This window comes from Haliotis cracherodii, unplaced genomic scaffold (assembly GCF_022045235.1).
Source record: "Haliotis cracherodii isolate W230 unplaced genomic scaffold, xgHalCrac1.p SCAF_32, whole genome shotgun sequence".
NCBI lineage: Eukaryota > Metazoa > Mollusca > Gastropoda > Lepetellida > Haliotidae > Haliotis > Haliotis cracherodii.
The window spans coordinates 892360-909819 of NW_027266289.1; the positions used below are offsets into that span (position 1 = coordinate 892360).

The 17460-nt window shown below is 40.5% G+C and overlaps 1 protein-coding gene across 1 annotated transcript in view; it reads right to left on the minus strand.

Moving 5' to 3' along the window:
- The window catches only part of LOC139477204 (putative ankyrin-containing lipoprotein Lxx09580), a 33751-nt gene that overhangs the window by 12730 nt on the left and 3561 nt on the right, over positions 1–17460 (minus strand). The window contains exon 2 of the mRNA XM_071259763.1: positions 5059–5131. Coding sequence (XP_071115864.1) covers positions 5059–5131 — 73 coding nt within the window. The remainder of the gene's footprint in view (positions 1–5058; positions 5132–17460) is intronic.

A 17460-nucleotide genomic window follows, 5' to 3' on the forward strand; every position in this document is an offset into this window, starting at 1 on the left:
GTATAATGTCTACTGTACAGTGAGTGAGTGAGTGAGTTAACATTTAACGTCACATCGGCAATATTGCAGCCATATCGTGACGAGAAGTTGGTCATAAATAATGCATATATTTAAACTGTATAAAAACCTGTCATCGAAGGACAGTACGATAACTAGCATATCACAGATTAGATTTAAAACTAGTCGAGGCACGTCTACTGTACAGTGTTAGAAGTGTTAATGACACTTCCCGTCGCCATTAGAAACACAGGGCTGGTGTATCATGTCTACTGTACAGTGTTAGAAGTGTTAATGACGCTTCCCGCCGCCATTAGAAACACAGGGCTGGTGTATCATGTCTACTGTACAGTGTTAGAAGTGTTAATGACACTTCCCGCCGCCATTAGAAACACAGGACTGGTGTATCATGTCTACTGTACAGTGTAAGAAGTGTTAATGACGCTTCCCGCCGCCATTAGAAACACAGGGCTGGTGTATCATGTCTACTGTACAGTGTTAGAAGTGTTAATGACGCTTCCCGCCGCCATTAGAAACACAGGGCTGGTGTATCATGTCTACTGTACAGTGTTAGAAGTGTTAATGACACTTCCTGACTACACTAGAAACACAGGGCTGGTGTATCATGTCTACTGTACAATGTTAGAAGTGTTGATGACGCTTTCTGTGGCCAATAAAAACACAGTGCTGGTGTATCATGTCTACTGTACAGTGTAAGAAGTGTTGATGACGCTTTCTGTGGCTACTAGAAACACAGGGCTGGTGTATCATGTCTACTGTACAGTGTTAGAAGTGTTAATGACACTTCCCGCCTCAATTAGAAACACAGGGCTGGTGTATCATGTCTACTGTACAGTGTTAGAAGTGTTAATGACGCTTCCCGCCGCCACTAGAAACACAGGGCTGGTGTATCATGTCTACTGTACAGTGTTAGAAGTGTTAATGACACTTCCCGCCGCCATTAGAAACACAGGACTGGTGTATCATGTCTTCTGTACAGTGTTAGAAGTGTTAATGACGCTTCCCGCCGCCATTAGAAACACAGGGCTGGTGTATCATGTCTACTGTACAGTGTAAGAAGTGTTGATGACGCTTTCAGTGGCCACTAGAAACACAGGGTTGGTGTATCATGTCTACTGTACAGTGTTAGAAGTGTTGATGACGCTTTCTGTGGCCACTAGAAACACAGGGCAGGTGTTTCATGTCTACTGTACAGTGTTAGAACTGTTGATGACGCTTTTTGTGGCCACTAGAAACACAGGGCTGGTGTATCATGTCTACTGTACAGTGTTAGAAGTGTTGATGTCGCTCTCTGTGGCCACTAGAAACACAGGGCTGGTGTATCATGTCTACTGTACAGTGTTAGAAGTCTTGATGACGCTTTCTGTGGCCACTAGAAACACAGGGTTGGTGTATCATGTCTACTGTACAGTGTTAGAAGTGTTAATGACACTTCCTGACTACACTAGAAACACAGTGCTGGTGTATCATGTCTACTGTCCAGTGTTAGAAGTGTTGATGACGCTTTCTGTGGCCACTAGAAACACAGGGTTGGTGTATCATGTCTACTGTACAGTGTTAGAAGTGTTAATGACACTTCCTGACTACACTAGAAACACAGGGCTGGTGTATCATGTCTACTGTACAATGTTAGAAGTGTTGATGACGCTTTCTGTGGCCAATAAAAACACAGTGCTGGTGTATCATGTCTACTGTACAGTGTAAGAAGTGTTGATGACGCTTTCTGTGGCTACTAGAAACACAGGGCTGGTGTATCATGTCTACTGTACAGTGTTAGAAGTGTTAATGACACTTTCCAACACCACTAAAACACAGGGCTGGTGTATGATGTCTACTGTACAGTGTTAGAAGTGTTAATGACACTTTCCAACACCACTAAAAACACAGGGCTGGTGCATCATGTCTACTGTACAGTGTTGGGAGTGTTAATGACGCTTACTGACACCACTAGAAACACAGGGCTGGTGTATCATGTCTACTGTACAGTGTTAGAAGTGTTAATGACACTTCCTGACTACACTAGAAACACAGTGCTGGTGTATCATGTCTACTGTCCAGTGTTAGAAGTGTTGATGACGCTTTCTGTGGCCACTAGAAACACAGGGTTGGTGTATCATGTCTACTGTACAGTGTTAGAAGTGTTAATGACACTTCCTGACTACACTAGAAACACAGGGCTGGTGTATCATGTCTACTGTACAATGTTAGAAGTGTTGATGACGCTTTCTGTGGCCAATAAAAACACAGTGCTGGTGTATCATGTCTACTGTACAGTGTAAGAAGTGTTGATGACGCTTTCTGTGGCTACTAGAAACACAGGGCTGGTGTATCATGTCTACTGTACAGTGTTAGAAGTGTTAATGACACTTTCCAACACCACTAAAAACACAGGGCTGGTGTATGATGTCTACTGTACAGTGTTAGAAGTGTTAATGACACTTTCCAACACCACTAAAAACACAGGGCTGGTGCATCATGTCTACTGTACAGTGTTGGGAGTGTTAATGACGCTTACTGACACCACTAGAAACACAGGGCTGGTGTATCATGTCTACTGTACAGTGTTAGAAGTGTTAATGACACTTCCCGTCGCCATTAGAAACACAGGACTGGTGTATCATGTCTTCTGTACAGTGTTAGAAGTGTTAATGACACTTTCCAAAACCACTAAAAACACAGGGCTGGTGTATCATGTCTACTGTACAGTGTTAGAAGTGTTAATAACACTTTCCAACACTACTAAAAACACAGGGCTGGTGTATCCTGTCTACTGTACAGTGTTAGAAGTGTTAATGACACTTTCTAACACCACTAAAACACAGGGCTGGTGTATCATGTCTACTGTACAGTGTTGGGAGTGTTAATGACGCTTACTGACACCACTAGAAACACAGGGCTGGTGTATCATGTCTACTGTACAGTGTTAGAAGTGTAAATGACGTTTTCTGCCGCCATTAGAAACACAGGACTGGCGTATAATGTCTACTGTACAGTGTTAGAAGTGTTAATGACACTTCCCGCCGCAATTAGAAACACAGGGCTGGTGTATGATGTCTATTGTACAGTGTTAGAAGTGTTAATGACACTTCCCGCCGCCATTAGAAACACAGGGCTGGTGTATCATGTCTACTGTACAGTGTTAGAAGTGTTAATGACACTTCCCGTCGCCATTATAAACACAGGACTGGTGTATCATGTCTACTGTACAGTGTTAGAAGTGTTAATGACGTTTTCTGTCGCCATTAGAAACACAGGGCTGGTGTATCATGTCTATTGTACAGTGTTGGGAGTGTTAATGACGCTTACTGAAACCACTAGAAACACAGGGCTGGTGTATCATGTCTACTGTACAGTGTTAGAAGTGTAAATGACGTTTTCTGCCGCCATTAGAAACACATCTGGCGTATAATGTCTACTGTACAGTGAGTGAGTGAGTGAGTTAACATTTAACGTCACATCGGCAATATTGCAGCCATATCGTGACGAGAAGTTGGTCATAAATAATGCATATATTTAAACTGTATAAAAACCTGTCATCGAAGGACAGTACGATAACTAGCATATCACAGATTAGATTTAAAACTAGTCGAGGCACGTCTACTGTACAGTGTTAGAAGTGTTAATGACACTTCCCGTCGCCATTAGAAGCACAGGGCTGGTGTATCATGTCTACTGTACAGTGTTAGAAGTGTTAATGACACTTCCCGCCGCAATTAGAAACACAGGGCTGATGTATGATTTCTACTGTACAGTGTAAGAAGTGTTAATGACACTTCCCGTCGCCATTATAAACACAGGACTGGTGTATCATGTCTACTGTACAGTGTTAGAAGTGTTAATGACACTTCCCGCCACCATTAGAAACACAGGGCTGGTGTATCATGTCTACTGTACAGTGTTAAAAGTGTTAATGACAATTCCCGCCGCCATTATAAACACAGGACTGGTGTATCATGTCTACTGTACAGTGTTAGAAGTGTTAATGACACTTCCCGCCACCATTAGAAACACAGGGCTGGTGTATCATGTCTACTGTACAGTGTTAGAAGTGTTAATGACACTTCCCGCCACCATTAGAAACACAGGGCTGGTGTATCATGTCTACTGTACAGTGTTAGAAGTGTTAATGACACTTCCCGCCACCATTAGAAGCACAGGGCTGGTGTATCATGTCTACTGTACAGTGTTAGAAGTGTTAATGACGCTTCCCGCCACCATTAGAAACACAGGGCTGGTGTATCATGTCTACTGTACAGTGTTAGAAGTGTTAATGACACTTCCCGCCACCATTAGAAACACAGGGCTGGTGTATCATGTCTACTGTACAGTGTTAGAAGTGTTAATGACACTTCCCGCCGCAATTAGAAACACAGGGCTGGTGTATGATGTCTACTGTACAGTGTTAGAAGTGTTAATGACACTTCCCGTCGCCATTATAAACACAGGACTGGTGTATCATGTCTACTGTACAGTGTTAGAAGTGTTAATGACACTTCCCGCCACCATTAGAAACACAGGGCTGGTGTATCATGTCTACTGTACAGTGTTAGAAGTGTTAATGACACTTCCCGCCACCATTATAAAGACAGGACTGGTGTATCATGTCTACTGTACAGTGTTAGAAGTGTTAATGACACTTCCCGCCACCATTAGAAACACAGGGCTGGTGTATCATGTCTACTGTACAGTGTTAGAAGTGTTAATGACGTTTTCTGTCGCCATTAGAAACACAGGACGCCTTTGGTGTGTATATGTTACAATTTTTGAGGTACAATCAACCACGCTCTTTCTGCCAAGATTTCAAAGACCGTCATCTGACTCTTGCTCAGAAGCTGTTTGATCAAGGTTATAACGTTCAAGGCCTCAGTAAACCTTTCAAAAACTTTATGGTAACAATGTGGAGGAAAATTTCCAAATTTGACGGGTCAGTGACAAAACTGATGTCCGACCCAATTCCCACATTTGACTCCCCTTTTCACAAACACCTGGTATCACCACGTGATAGTTTTCAATATTTCCAACAGATTATAGAAATCTAACCTTTCTGTATCTGTTCCGTCAAGTTTTGGATTTGTTTCTCACGCAGCGCATCACGGTCCTCAAGTTCCTGTATCTGTAATGATGAAATTCAAGTTTAGTCTGGTGGATAAATTTATTGACACACTCATAAACTAATCATGCTAAAAACACAAATACAAAGAAAATATTATAACGAAATCAGCAAACCTGGGAGTGAGCGAGGTTTTAATCGAACCCGGGTTCGCGAACGCTTTATCCACTAGGCTACCGGACCGCCCCCGCAAAACTGGGACAACGGTCCATTATGTCATTTCGAAAGAGTATTTTGGTGGGTACTAGTATATACAGAAGTATTTACCTGACAGGTTGAGTATATACAGGAGTATTTACCTGACAGGTTGAGTACTAGTATATATAGAGGATTCATCACGAGTGTTTTGGAATATTGGAAATATCAACCGAGTCTTAGTTAATCGGTATTTGCCGAGCCTATGGACCGGGCTTGGGGGTTTAACGAGATTAATTATCATGTTTCCACCAGTAATGTTGCCAGCAAACATAGTGTTGACACCACCAGAAACATTTATTATTTGAGACCGCTGACTGTTGTCTACTGTCGTTTTGGACATAACGCGAGGGGCCGCTCTGCATGACGGGAGTTTCATCAACAAGCTGGGATGTCACAGTGTGGGATGGAGTGTTTCGTCAAATGATGTTGGATATTTGCTTCTGCTGGTCAGGATTAATATGGCAGTAATTGTTCACGGCATGGCCAGTTATCTGCATTATTTGATTTGGCGGAACATTATTGTCATTCAACTTTTGCACAAGGAGTTTGCGCGCAGAGTGATTTGTGAGTCGTTTCGATGTTTGGAGACTGGCGGCATCGCACATGTTTTTCATGAGAGAGAGGAAAGTTTGTTTTTCCCAATACGATAGCGGATAAACCACTGATCGCCAGGTTTAGGCATACCTAAAGTGTGTGTGCCGATGTGAAAGGGATCGTCATCTGGACAGAAGTCGAGTGAACGCGTGGAGGCATACAACTTATACACCTGCACAGGGCACCGAGAGGGATCAGCAACATTAGCCCACATTTTGGGCCTAACGTCGCGACAATGACGAGGATTCTCACCGGACCTATTCTTTTCTTGTCTCATGGACAGTTCAAGATATTCGTGATCGTCTCCATCAACATACAATGTGATGTCCCCCCAACACATGTTGTAGTGATCACTGACACCTCTTAAACCGAAATGGATTGTGTTGTAGAGCCATTGACAGTATATTATGCTCATTGGATTACTAATTCCAATGGATCCGGACTGCCACAGGGCCTCGATCTCTTCATCACCAAACGGGTCGGCTCTCCTTGGTAAGTTGCCACGCCCTTCTTTCTTTATTTCAATTTTTCTCCCCTTTAATACTTCCCGTGATCGTGAAAATTCTAAAGATGATGTGATTGAATAGCCATACCCCCTTAGTTTTAGTGATCTCTCGATGCTGCTCTGAAAACCCGTGAGACTGTTTGGTTCATAATTTTCCCCATTTGTGTTTCGAACACTAATGAAAAACTTGCAGAAAAGTGTGTCTAGTTCGTTTGGGGGGATTTGGTGCATTTGGCGAAATTCATTTTGGACTTTTAGAAAGTTATCGAACAGTTTCAAATCGTACAAAGTTTTCATGGCTGTGTTTTTGTTTTGATTGTCTGGGATCACACCATCGATCATGCCGTCCTCAACAGCCACAAATCTTCCTTGGGCATCTTTCGGCTTAGTGTTCGTCGTCTGCTTCGCCGTGCTCGACGATGGCGTTTCGATGATGAAACTTTGGCCACAGGGAAGTTTTGATAATCTGCCTTCATCACAGTCAAATTCAAATTCGGTACCATCAACCTGTAACCTGTAATATCCATTTGTCAACACGTATATCACTGTAGCACTTCCCCTTTGATCTATTAAAACATTGTCTCCAACATTAAAGGTATCCATGTTGTTTGTAAACACCTACTCACGTAAACCGGCGAAAAAGTCCCACTTCCGGTTATCTAATTTGCATACTTATGTCACTGGAGTATGACATACATGTTTTTACCTGACAGGTTTAGTATATACAGGAGTATTTACCTGCCAGTTTGTGTTTGTACAGGATTATTTACCTGACAGTTTGTGTATATACAGGAGTATTTACCTCACAGGTTGAGTATATACAGGAGTATTTAACTGACAAGTTGAGTATATACAGGAGTATTTACCTGACAGGTTGAGTATAGACAGGAGTATTTATCTGACAGTTTGTGTATATACAGGAGTATTTACCTGACAGGTTGAGTATATACAGGAGTATTTACCTGCCAGTTTGTGTATATACAGGAGTATTTGCCTGACAGTTTGAGTATAGACAGTAGTATTTACCTGACAGGTTGAGTATATACAGGAGTATTTGCCTGACAGTTTGAGTATAGACAGTAGTATTTACCTGACAGGTTGAGTATATACAGGAGTATTTACCTGACAGTTTGAGTATAGACAGTAGTATTTACCTGACAGGTTGAGTATATACAGGAGTATTTACCTGACAGTTTGAGTATAGACAGTACTATTTACCTGACAGGTTGAGTATGTACAGGAGTATTTACCTGACAGATTGAGTATATACAGGAGTATTTACCTGACAGGTTGAGTATATACAGGAGTATTTACCTTACAGTTTGTGTATATACAGGAGTATTTGCCTGACAGTTTGAGTATAGACAGTAGTATTTACCTGACAGGTTGAGTATATACAGGAGTATTTACCTGACAGGTTGAGTATAGACAGGAGTATTTATCTGACAGTTTGTGTATATACAGGAGTATTTACCTCACAGTTTGTGTATGTACAGGAGTATTTACCTGACAGGTTGAGTATATACAGTAGCATTTACCTGACAGGTTGAGTATAGACAGGAGAATTTATCTGACAGTTTGTGTATATACCGGAGTATTTACCTTACAGTTTGATTATATACAGGAGTATTTACCTGCCAGTTTGAGTATAGACAGTAGTATTTACCTGACAGGTTGAGTATATACAGGAGTATTTATCTGACAGTTTGTGTATATACAGGAGTATTTACCTTACAGTTTGTGTATATACAGGAATATTTACCTGACAGTTTGAGTATATACATGAGTATTTACCTGACAGTTTGTGTATGTACAGGCGTATTTACCTGACAGGTTGAGTATAAACAGTAGTATTTATCTGACAGGTTGAGTATAGACATGGAGTATTTATCTGACAGTTTGTGTATATACAGGAGTATTTACCTTACAGTTTGTGTATATACAGGTTTATTTACCTGCCAGTTTGAGTATATGCAGGAATATTTACCTTACAGTTTGATTATATACAGGAGTATTTACATGCCAGTTTGTGTATATACAGGTTTATTTACCTGCCAGTTTGAGTATATACAGGAACATTTACACATACCTGAGTATAGGCAGTAGTGCTTTCAATTCACATAGTGTTAAAATAACGGTGATGCAAGGTCTCTAATTGGTTGTGTAATTTGGCAGTGTTGTAATTGGATTGCATTGTTTATGTAAGGATTCAGTAGAAATTGATTTAAGGATTGACTGTTTATTTTTTTCGGTTCAGTGAGGTATGAATCGAAAAGCCGATATGCAAACTGTATGAATCCGCGTAGCGGGTTCTTACAAAAGTTTGCACATCGGCTTTTCGATTCATACCTCAATGAACCGAAAAAAATATACAGTCAATGCTTATAATTAAATTCGACAACGTAAAACATGGTTTATCTACAATAGTTTAACCCAAAACAGTTGCATATATCAAAACAGACAAAAATGACGACATTGATAAACATTCCAGGTGTAGGAATACATACAGTGGCGTGACATGAATCAGGTGATTGTTTAATTTATGCACATAACTTGACGCGCCTACACAGTCAGTAGCCAATCAACGGAGAGTGGGATTAAAACAATGTTCATTTGACCTGTCAATTAAGGCAAGAGGCGAAAAGAACTGCAACAGTCAGACTGTAACGAACCGGAAGAAATATGTCCGAGAGAAGGCGGCAGTTTCAAATAACATGGTCATTTACTGCGTGATTCAAACATTACTTCCCTGATTACGGTAAATCACAGTTGGAGAAATGCTAGTTATAAATGAAACCCGAAGACATGAAAGTTGAACCGGGGCGAGCGGGAAAAAAACAGGCGAGCGAGCCTGCACGTTTGCTGTTTCATTCATTCTCGGCCTTCGGTTTCAAAAGGTAGTTTGGACAATGAATATGCATGAAAGTCGCTAAATGTCCTGTGCATGACGATACATGTGAGCAGAAAGGGAATTCCCTCGACTGTAATATTGGGATTCCCCGACATTCTGAAGTAATAAAAATAGTGCGCCGCGGTGGGCGTGTCTTAATTTTTTACATTCATTGGGAAATGAATGCAATAACACGTGACCAATTCAGCTAATCAGAATGCAGGAATTTCCATGAACACAACGAAAATTTAATTATTACATTGTGTTTTAATAATAATCCGTTGTCAGGAATGTATTTCAAGATGATGTAAGCAGTGGTGTGGAAGTTACTGTATGTTGATGCTTTTGGGTTCAAGTACAATCTGGAATCTTCTAGAACAGCTATAGACGAACACGAAATGGTACGGAAATTTCTATAAGGTATACACCTGGAACTTAATTAAACACCACCGAACTAAATATGACACAGAATTATCAATACCGAAAATAAACAAACAACGATTATTTATTAGACAATATGGCCCTTTCCCCACACCATCACACTGACAATGCCACGATCAACGCGATTGCTGGTACATGCACTGCACGTGAAGCACAATACCCTTGAAATTTCTAAAATCAAGTACGGGTTTTTACCTTTGCACACCTTGAAAAGTAAACATTTCTTGACAAAGACTGTCTGATCGTTGTAAAACACCACCATGCCACGTCGTAGGCTGTCAGAAGCATTAAGTGAGTGAGTGAGTGAGTTAATATTTAACGTCACATCGGCAATATTTCAGCCATATCGTGACGAGAATTAATACATTAATAACATATAAGTATATATACTTTATAAAAAAACTGTCAGCAAAGGACAGTACAATAACTAGAATATCACAGAGTGTATTAAAACTAGTTGAGGAACATATAAAAGCAGAAAGAATTAACAACACAATATAAAAATGGGCTAGAGATCGTCAGTAACTAAAGGGAGATCACCATACCAGGGACCATGGGGACTTACAGTGCCTTTGCTTCCTGCACGGGCCCTGGCTGGATTTATATCATCCCTTCAGTCACTGGCGATAGGTTACCAGTTAAGCCTTAGATTAAAATGACAAAAATACTACGTTCTAAAATTCTGGTATGCATAACAATACATTGAATGATGTGGGACTGACATACCCTCTTAGGGGGACAATAATTTTACGCTACTTCAACCCCCTTCGAGGGTACAGCCACTAACAATCTAAGTTATATATTAGCACTACCAATATATAAAAACATATTACGTACATCAAAATTTATGGATTAAATCAATTTCCTTTAAAAAGTGCAATACTAAATGAGAATTAACTTGACTAAAAAGGTCCTTGACTGTTTTGACACTATAATATTTATCCCTTGTGATGGAAAAATCAATGCAGTCAAGCAGGACATGCTTGACCGTGATTCTTTCATCACAAGGGACACAAAACGGAGGATCCTCACCTTTTAATATATGCTCATGTGTATATCTGCTGTGGCCAATACGACATCGTCGCATTATGACCTCTTCAAATCTGGACTGACAGCCCAAGTAGGTGTAACCGATAGTTGGTTTAATTTCATGTAATTTATTGATACCTACTTGGGTGTCCCACTTCTTTTGCATTAGATCACGGATGTAAGATCTAATCACGGGTTTATAATCAGTGTATGGAATAAGAAGTGGTGTCACAGATTTGTTGAGTGCTGCCTTTGCAGCAGCATCAGCCATTGTGTTACCAATGATACCAACATGGCTTGGTAACCAACAAAAGACGATGTCATATTGGCCAGTAGCAAGATCATTAAATAATTCTATAATTTCGTGTAAAAGTGGATGTTCATATGAAATATTCTTAATGGCTTGAAGACAAGAAAGGGAATCAGAAAATATGATGAAGTTATTATGTTTGGACTGAGTATTTATATATTTGAGAGCTGTTAATATTGCCTGCGATTCTGCTGTAAAAATGGAACTTTCATTTGGTAATCTGGATGATATGGTTCTGGATCCAAGGACGGTGGCGCAAGCAACTGCGTCACCATCCTTGGATCCATCTGTAAATATAGACTTGTAAGTATTGTATGCACTTCTTAATTGATTATACTCTTGCTGATACATGAGTTGATTGGTGTCTGATTTCTTTAGTGCCGTTAATGAAAGATCTACCTGTGGCTTTACTAGTTGCCACTGAGGAGACGAGAGTAGTTGAGTCGGAGATATGATTGTGAGATCAATATTTGCAGCAGAAATGTCAGGTTGTATTCTTACTCCGAGGGGTGGAACAAGCGACGGTTTCTTATGATAGAGGTCTACATGATGAGGATGAAAAACGCAGTCATATGCAGGATTTGATTGATTTGAATATAGTTTCGTGATGTACTGTAAAGATAATTTTAGGCGGCGGTCTTTAAGGGATGGCTCATCAGCTTCAACATAAAGACTAGATATAGGAGATGTGCGGAAGGCACCCAGGCAAATCCTGAGTCCTTGATGGTGGATAGAATCAAGCAGTTTTAAGTTACTTTTGCAAGCTCCACCATAAATGATGGAGCCATAATCCAGTTTGGAGCGTATGAGAGCTCTGTATAGTTGAAGGAGAGTTTTCTGATCCCCTCCCCACTTTGCGTTGGAGACAACTTTCAACAGGTCAAGTGCCTTCAGGCATTTAGTCTTTAAATACTTGATATGAGGCAAAAAGGTTAAATGATGGTCAAAAATAATGCCTAAGAACTTGGCCTCCTTTACAACTTTAATAGGAGTGCCATCTAAAACTAGATCTGGGTCCTTGTGAGGCTTGTACTGTCTACAAAAATGTATACAATTAGTTTTAGATTTTGAAAATCTAAATCCATTTTCTAATGACCACTTTTGGATTTTGTTTAGGCATAATTGTAGTTGCCTTTCAATAGTATTCATATTTTTACCACGACAGGAAATATTAAAATCATCCACGAATAAAGATCCATCAATGGAATCGTTTAAAACCTTAGACAGGCTATTGATTTTTATACTAAACAGTGTGACAGACAAAATACTGCCTTGTGGGACACCCTGATCCTGATTATAATGATCAGACAGGGTAGAACCCACGCGGACCTGAAATTGTCTGTCAGTTAAAAACTTGGATATAAATTGAGGCAAACGGCCTCGCAATCCAAAGTCATGTAAATCTTTTAAAATGCCATGCTTCCATGTAGTGTCATATGCTTTTTCCAGATCGAAAAAGATAGACACTGCATGCTGTTTGTTAACAATGGCATTCTTAACGAATGACTCCAATCTAACTAAATGATCAATGGTACTACGATTTTTACGGAATCCACATTGAATATTTGTAATTAAATTATTGGATTCTAAGTACCATGTTAATCTATTATTGACCATGCGTTCCATGGTTTTGCAAACGCAACTAGTCAATGAAATTGGTCTATAATTTAATGGATCGGTATGATCCCGTCCAGGTTTCGGTATAGGAACAACAATGGCATCACGCCACGAAGAAGGAAATTTTCCGGATGTCCATATATCATCAAATATGAAAAGTAAGGTTTCCAAACATGATTCTGGTAAATGTTTCAGGAGTTGATAATGTATGTTATCAGCCCCTGAAGCAGTATCATGAGCTTGCCCAAGGGCAGTAAGGAGCTCATGAATAGAAAAGACTTCATTATAATCTTCCCCGTTATCTGAATTAAAATTAATAGGTTTCTTTTCCTGCTGCTTTTTATATTTTTGAAATATAGGTACATAGTTAGACGAGGAGGAATGCTCAGCTAGAGTTTCACCCAGTTTATTTGCAATATCTGATTTATCAGTTAATAACTGATCGCCATTTTTAAGATGATGTATGCTTGATTTATTACCCTTACCTTTAATTTTCTGAATCATGTTCCACACCTTGGACATCGGCGTGCGTGAATTTATTTTGGACACATAAGTTTGCCAAGATTGGCGTTTGTTTTGTTTAAAAGTACGCCTGGTTTTAGCATTGACAATTTTGAATTGATTTAGATTATGGACCATAGGATGGCGTCGGAAGTACTTTTCAGCCTTTTTCCTTGCCTTCCTTGCTTGTTTGCAGTCGTTGGTAAACCATGGTTTTCGAATGTGAGGATTTGCGGAGGACTTCAGGATACATTCTTCAGCTATTTTATTCAGTTCGTCAGAGAAAAGTTGGATAGGGTCAGGAACATTGAGAAACATTTCAGGTTTTAGTGTGGTAGTACAAAGTATTTCATATGAAGCCCAGTTGGCCTTAGTAAAATTCCATCTCGATGACGGAGGTACATCAGAAGGTGACACAGATTTTAAGACAGTAGGAAAATGGTCACTTCCACAAAGGTCATCGTGGACTGACCATTCAAATTCACTTAGTAAATCAGAATCGACAACTGACAAGTCCAGACAAGAATAGGTTCCAGTTGCAGGATGGAGATACGTTTCAGAACCATCATTGAAAATACATAAGTCGTTATTAATGACAAAATCCTCCAATAATTTACCTTTTGAATTGCTGTCATTACTACCCCAAAGTGGGTTATGGCCATTCAAATCTCCCATGATAACACAGGGCTTAGGGAGTTGGTCATAAAGTGCCTGAAGATCGGACTGTCGCAGAGAATAAGATGGTGGAATGTATAAAGAACACAAAGTAAAAACAATATTCAATGTTATACGTACTGCAACAGCCTGAAGAGGGGTATGGAGAGCAACAGGACTGTGAATTATGCCCTGCCTCACCAAAACAGAAGATCCTCCAGTTACCTTATCCCCTGGTGGAGAAAAGCTATGGTAAGAATCGTACTGTCTTAAATCAAAATTATCAGTAGTTTTGAGGAAGGTTTCCTGTAGACAAAAGGCGGATGGCTTGAAATCTTGAATTAATAGCTGAAGATCATTAGAATTGTTCCGAAATCCTCTACAATTCCATTGTATTAAATTAAAAGAGCAACTCATGGAGGCTCAATTGGAGATCGTGAGCGGGGGGAAGGTCCTCTACGCTGTATTGGGAGCGATGGAGTGACCTCCATATCTAGAGATTCAAAGGTGTTATGAACCTCCAGAGGAACATTTAATGACAAAGGCTCCTCAACATGTTTAAGGGCCTTTGCTTCTTTCCTTCTTTGTTTTTTTTCTTTGTTTGTAAGTTGTCTAGTAAGTTTCATTTCAGGTACACAGTCTGGTTGGACAGAAGCATTAAGATGGCAGGTTATTGGAATGAATAATGCGGATTGTCTTTAAGGGAAATTGGACGGCAACTTGGACGTCACCATTCCGTAATTGCAAGATTAGTGCAAAAATACCGTGCAGCAAATGAAGTTAAGGATAGACCACGGCCAGGTCAGCCTCGAAAGACATCCAGGCGGGAAGATGCAGCGTTATCACGGCTTGTTAGGCGACGTCCGCTTGACACCGCTACAGTTTTAAGATCACAGTGGCTAGGTGGCCGAGCAATTTCAACCAGAACCGTCCGAAATCGTTTGAAGGCAGCGGGGTATGGAGCCAGAAGACCAATCAAACGTCCACTGCTAACACAGGAACACAGACGAGCTCGTTTGGCGTGGTCAACCCAACGTCAGAACTGGAACATTCAAACATGGAGGAGAGTTCATTTTTCCGATGAAAGCCGGTTCCTTTTGCACATGGTGGACGGGCGTACACGTGTCTGGAGGCAGCCGAAGACAGCCATGGCCGAACGCAACATCCTTGAAACCATTCCTTTTGGTGGTGGGTGCGTAATGGTGAGGGGTTGTGTATCTTTCTCATGTAAACTGGACTTGATCAGTGTGCATGGCACTCTTAACGGACCTCGATATCAGCATGACATCTTGGAGACGGCAGTTATTCCCCATTTTGATAACCATCCATTGGCAACAAGACCGATATTCATGGATGACAACGCCCGACCTCACAGATCACGTGCTGTCCGCGAATGTTTACGTCAGAATGCGATTGAGGAATTTCCTTGGCCAGCACAAAGTCCTGATCTCAATCCCACAGAGCATCTTTGGGACATTTCAGGCCGTCAAGTTCGAGAAAGAGACCCACCTGTCCAAAATGTATGTGAACTCGATTCTGCTTTGCATGAGGAGTGGGCTAGAATACCTCAACGCCAAGTTCAAAGTTTGATTCAGGGAATGAGGAAGCGTTTGGCTGACGTCACTCGTGCACAAGGAGGATACACCAAATATTGACATAAACTGTGTTTTGGGCTTCTTTAGACATTGTTCCAGAATTTCACTGATTCAAATTTGAGGCAACCATTTCAGTAACCATTGCGTGGCAAAAGTAATTTTCACTTTGGTTTTTGCGCAAATTACGTATTTTTCTAAAATGTCACCATTTGAAAATAAAATCCATCAGTATGCTTCAAACTCATGTTTTCTCTGTGATTAGTGTCCCTTTTAAGTAGTGAACAACACTAGACACACGTATGTAAAAGGAATTTTTCGGTAGGTTGCAACAAGGTGACTCATTGATATAAATATGGGTGGCGCTTAATTAAGTTCCAGGTGTATATATAGAGTGTATAAGTGGGAAATAACATGCCTCTCTCATCTCACATTACACCACGTCCATCGGCTGTGTGAAGATATTCAACCTCTGCCTATTTTGGAAGCTTGACCATTGTTGCTGTGAATATTATTATCTCTGACTTTATTGCTATTACAATTGCTATTAATTTGATATTTTGTACTGCCATTGTAAATGTACTGCCATTGAATTTTGTACTACCACCATATTGTGTATTGTATTAATTATTTTGCAGTATATTTTTATAGATTTGTTAACCTAGTATTTTGTCCTGTATAAATTGTGAATGGTACATTTCTTTGTTATTTGCTGGCTTCACTTTGAGTTCTTTTGCGTACACATTTCTGGTTTAACTTATTGTTCTAATCTGGAATCGACACTAAACAGTGGTTATGTTAAAACACACATTATTGTATTGATCGATATGGCCGGTGCAGACAGGGAACAAATTGAATGTGAGCCAGTAAACCCTATGTTGACATGCCCAGCAAATCCTATGTCGACATGCGTAGCAAATCCTATGTTGACATGACCAGTAAACCCTATGTTGACATGCTCAGCAAGTCCTATGTCGACATGCCCAGTAAACCCTATGTTGACATGCTCAGCAAATCCCACGTCGACATGTCCTGTAAATCGTCTGTTGATTTGTCATGCCTGGTAAACCCTATGTTTACATGCCCTGAACACCCTATGTTGACATGCCGAGTAAATCCTATATCGATATGAACAATAAACCCTATGTTGACATGCCCTGTAAACCCTATGTTGACATGCCCAGTAAACCCTGTATTCATATGCCCAGTAAACCCTATTTCAATATGCAGAATAAACCCTATGTTGACATGTCCTGTAAACCCTATATTGACATGCCCAGTAAACCCAATGCTGACATGCCCAGTAAACCCTATGTTGACATTCCCAGTAAACCCAATGTTGACATAACCATTAAGCCCTATGTTGACATGCCCAGTAAACCCTATGTTGACATACCCAGTAAAACCTATACTGACATACCAAGTAAACCCAATGTTGACATGCCAAGTAAACCCGATGTTGACATGTCCTGTAAACCATATGTTGACATGTCCTGTAAACCCTATGCTGACATGCCCAGTAAACCCTATGTTGACATGCCCAGTAAAACCTATGCTGTCATGCCAAGTAAACCCTGGCCTATGTTGACATGCCCAGTAAACCCGATGTTCACATGTCCTGTAAACGATATGTTGACATGTCCTGTAAACCCAATGTTGACATGCCCAGTAAACCCTATGTTGACATGCCAAGTAAACCCTATGTTGACATGTCCTGTAAACCATATGTTGACATGTCCTGTAAACCATATGTTGACATGTCCTGTAAACCCAATGTTGATATGCCCACTAAACCCGATGTTGACATTCCCAGTAAACCCAATGTTGACATGTCCTGTAAACCCTATGCTGACATGCCCAGTAAACCCTATGTTGACATGTCCTGTAAACCATATGTTGACATGTCCTGTAAACCCTATGCTGACATGTCCTGTAAACCCTATGCTGACATGCCCAGTAAACCCTATGTTGACATGTCCTGTAAACCATATGCTGACATGC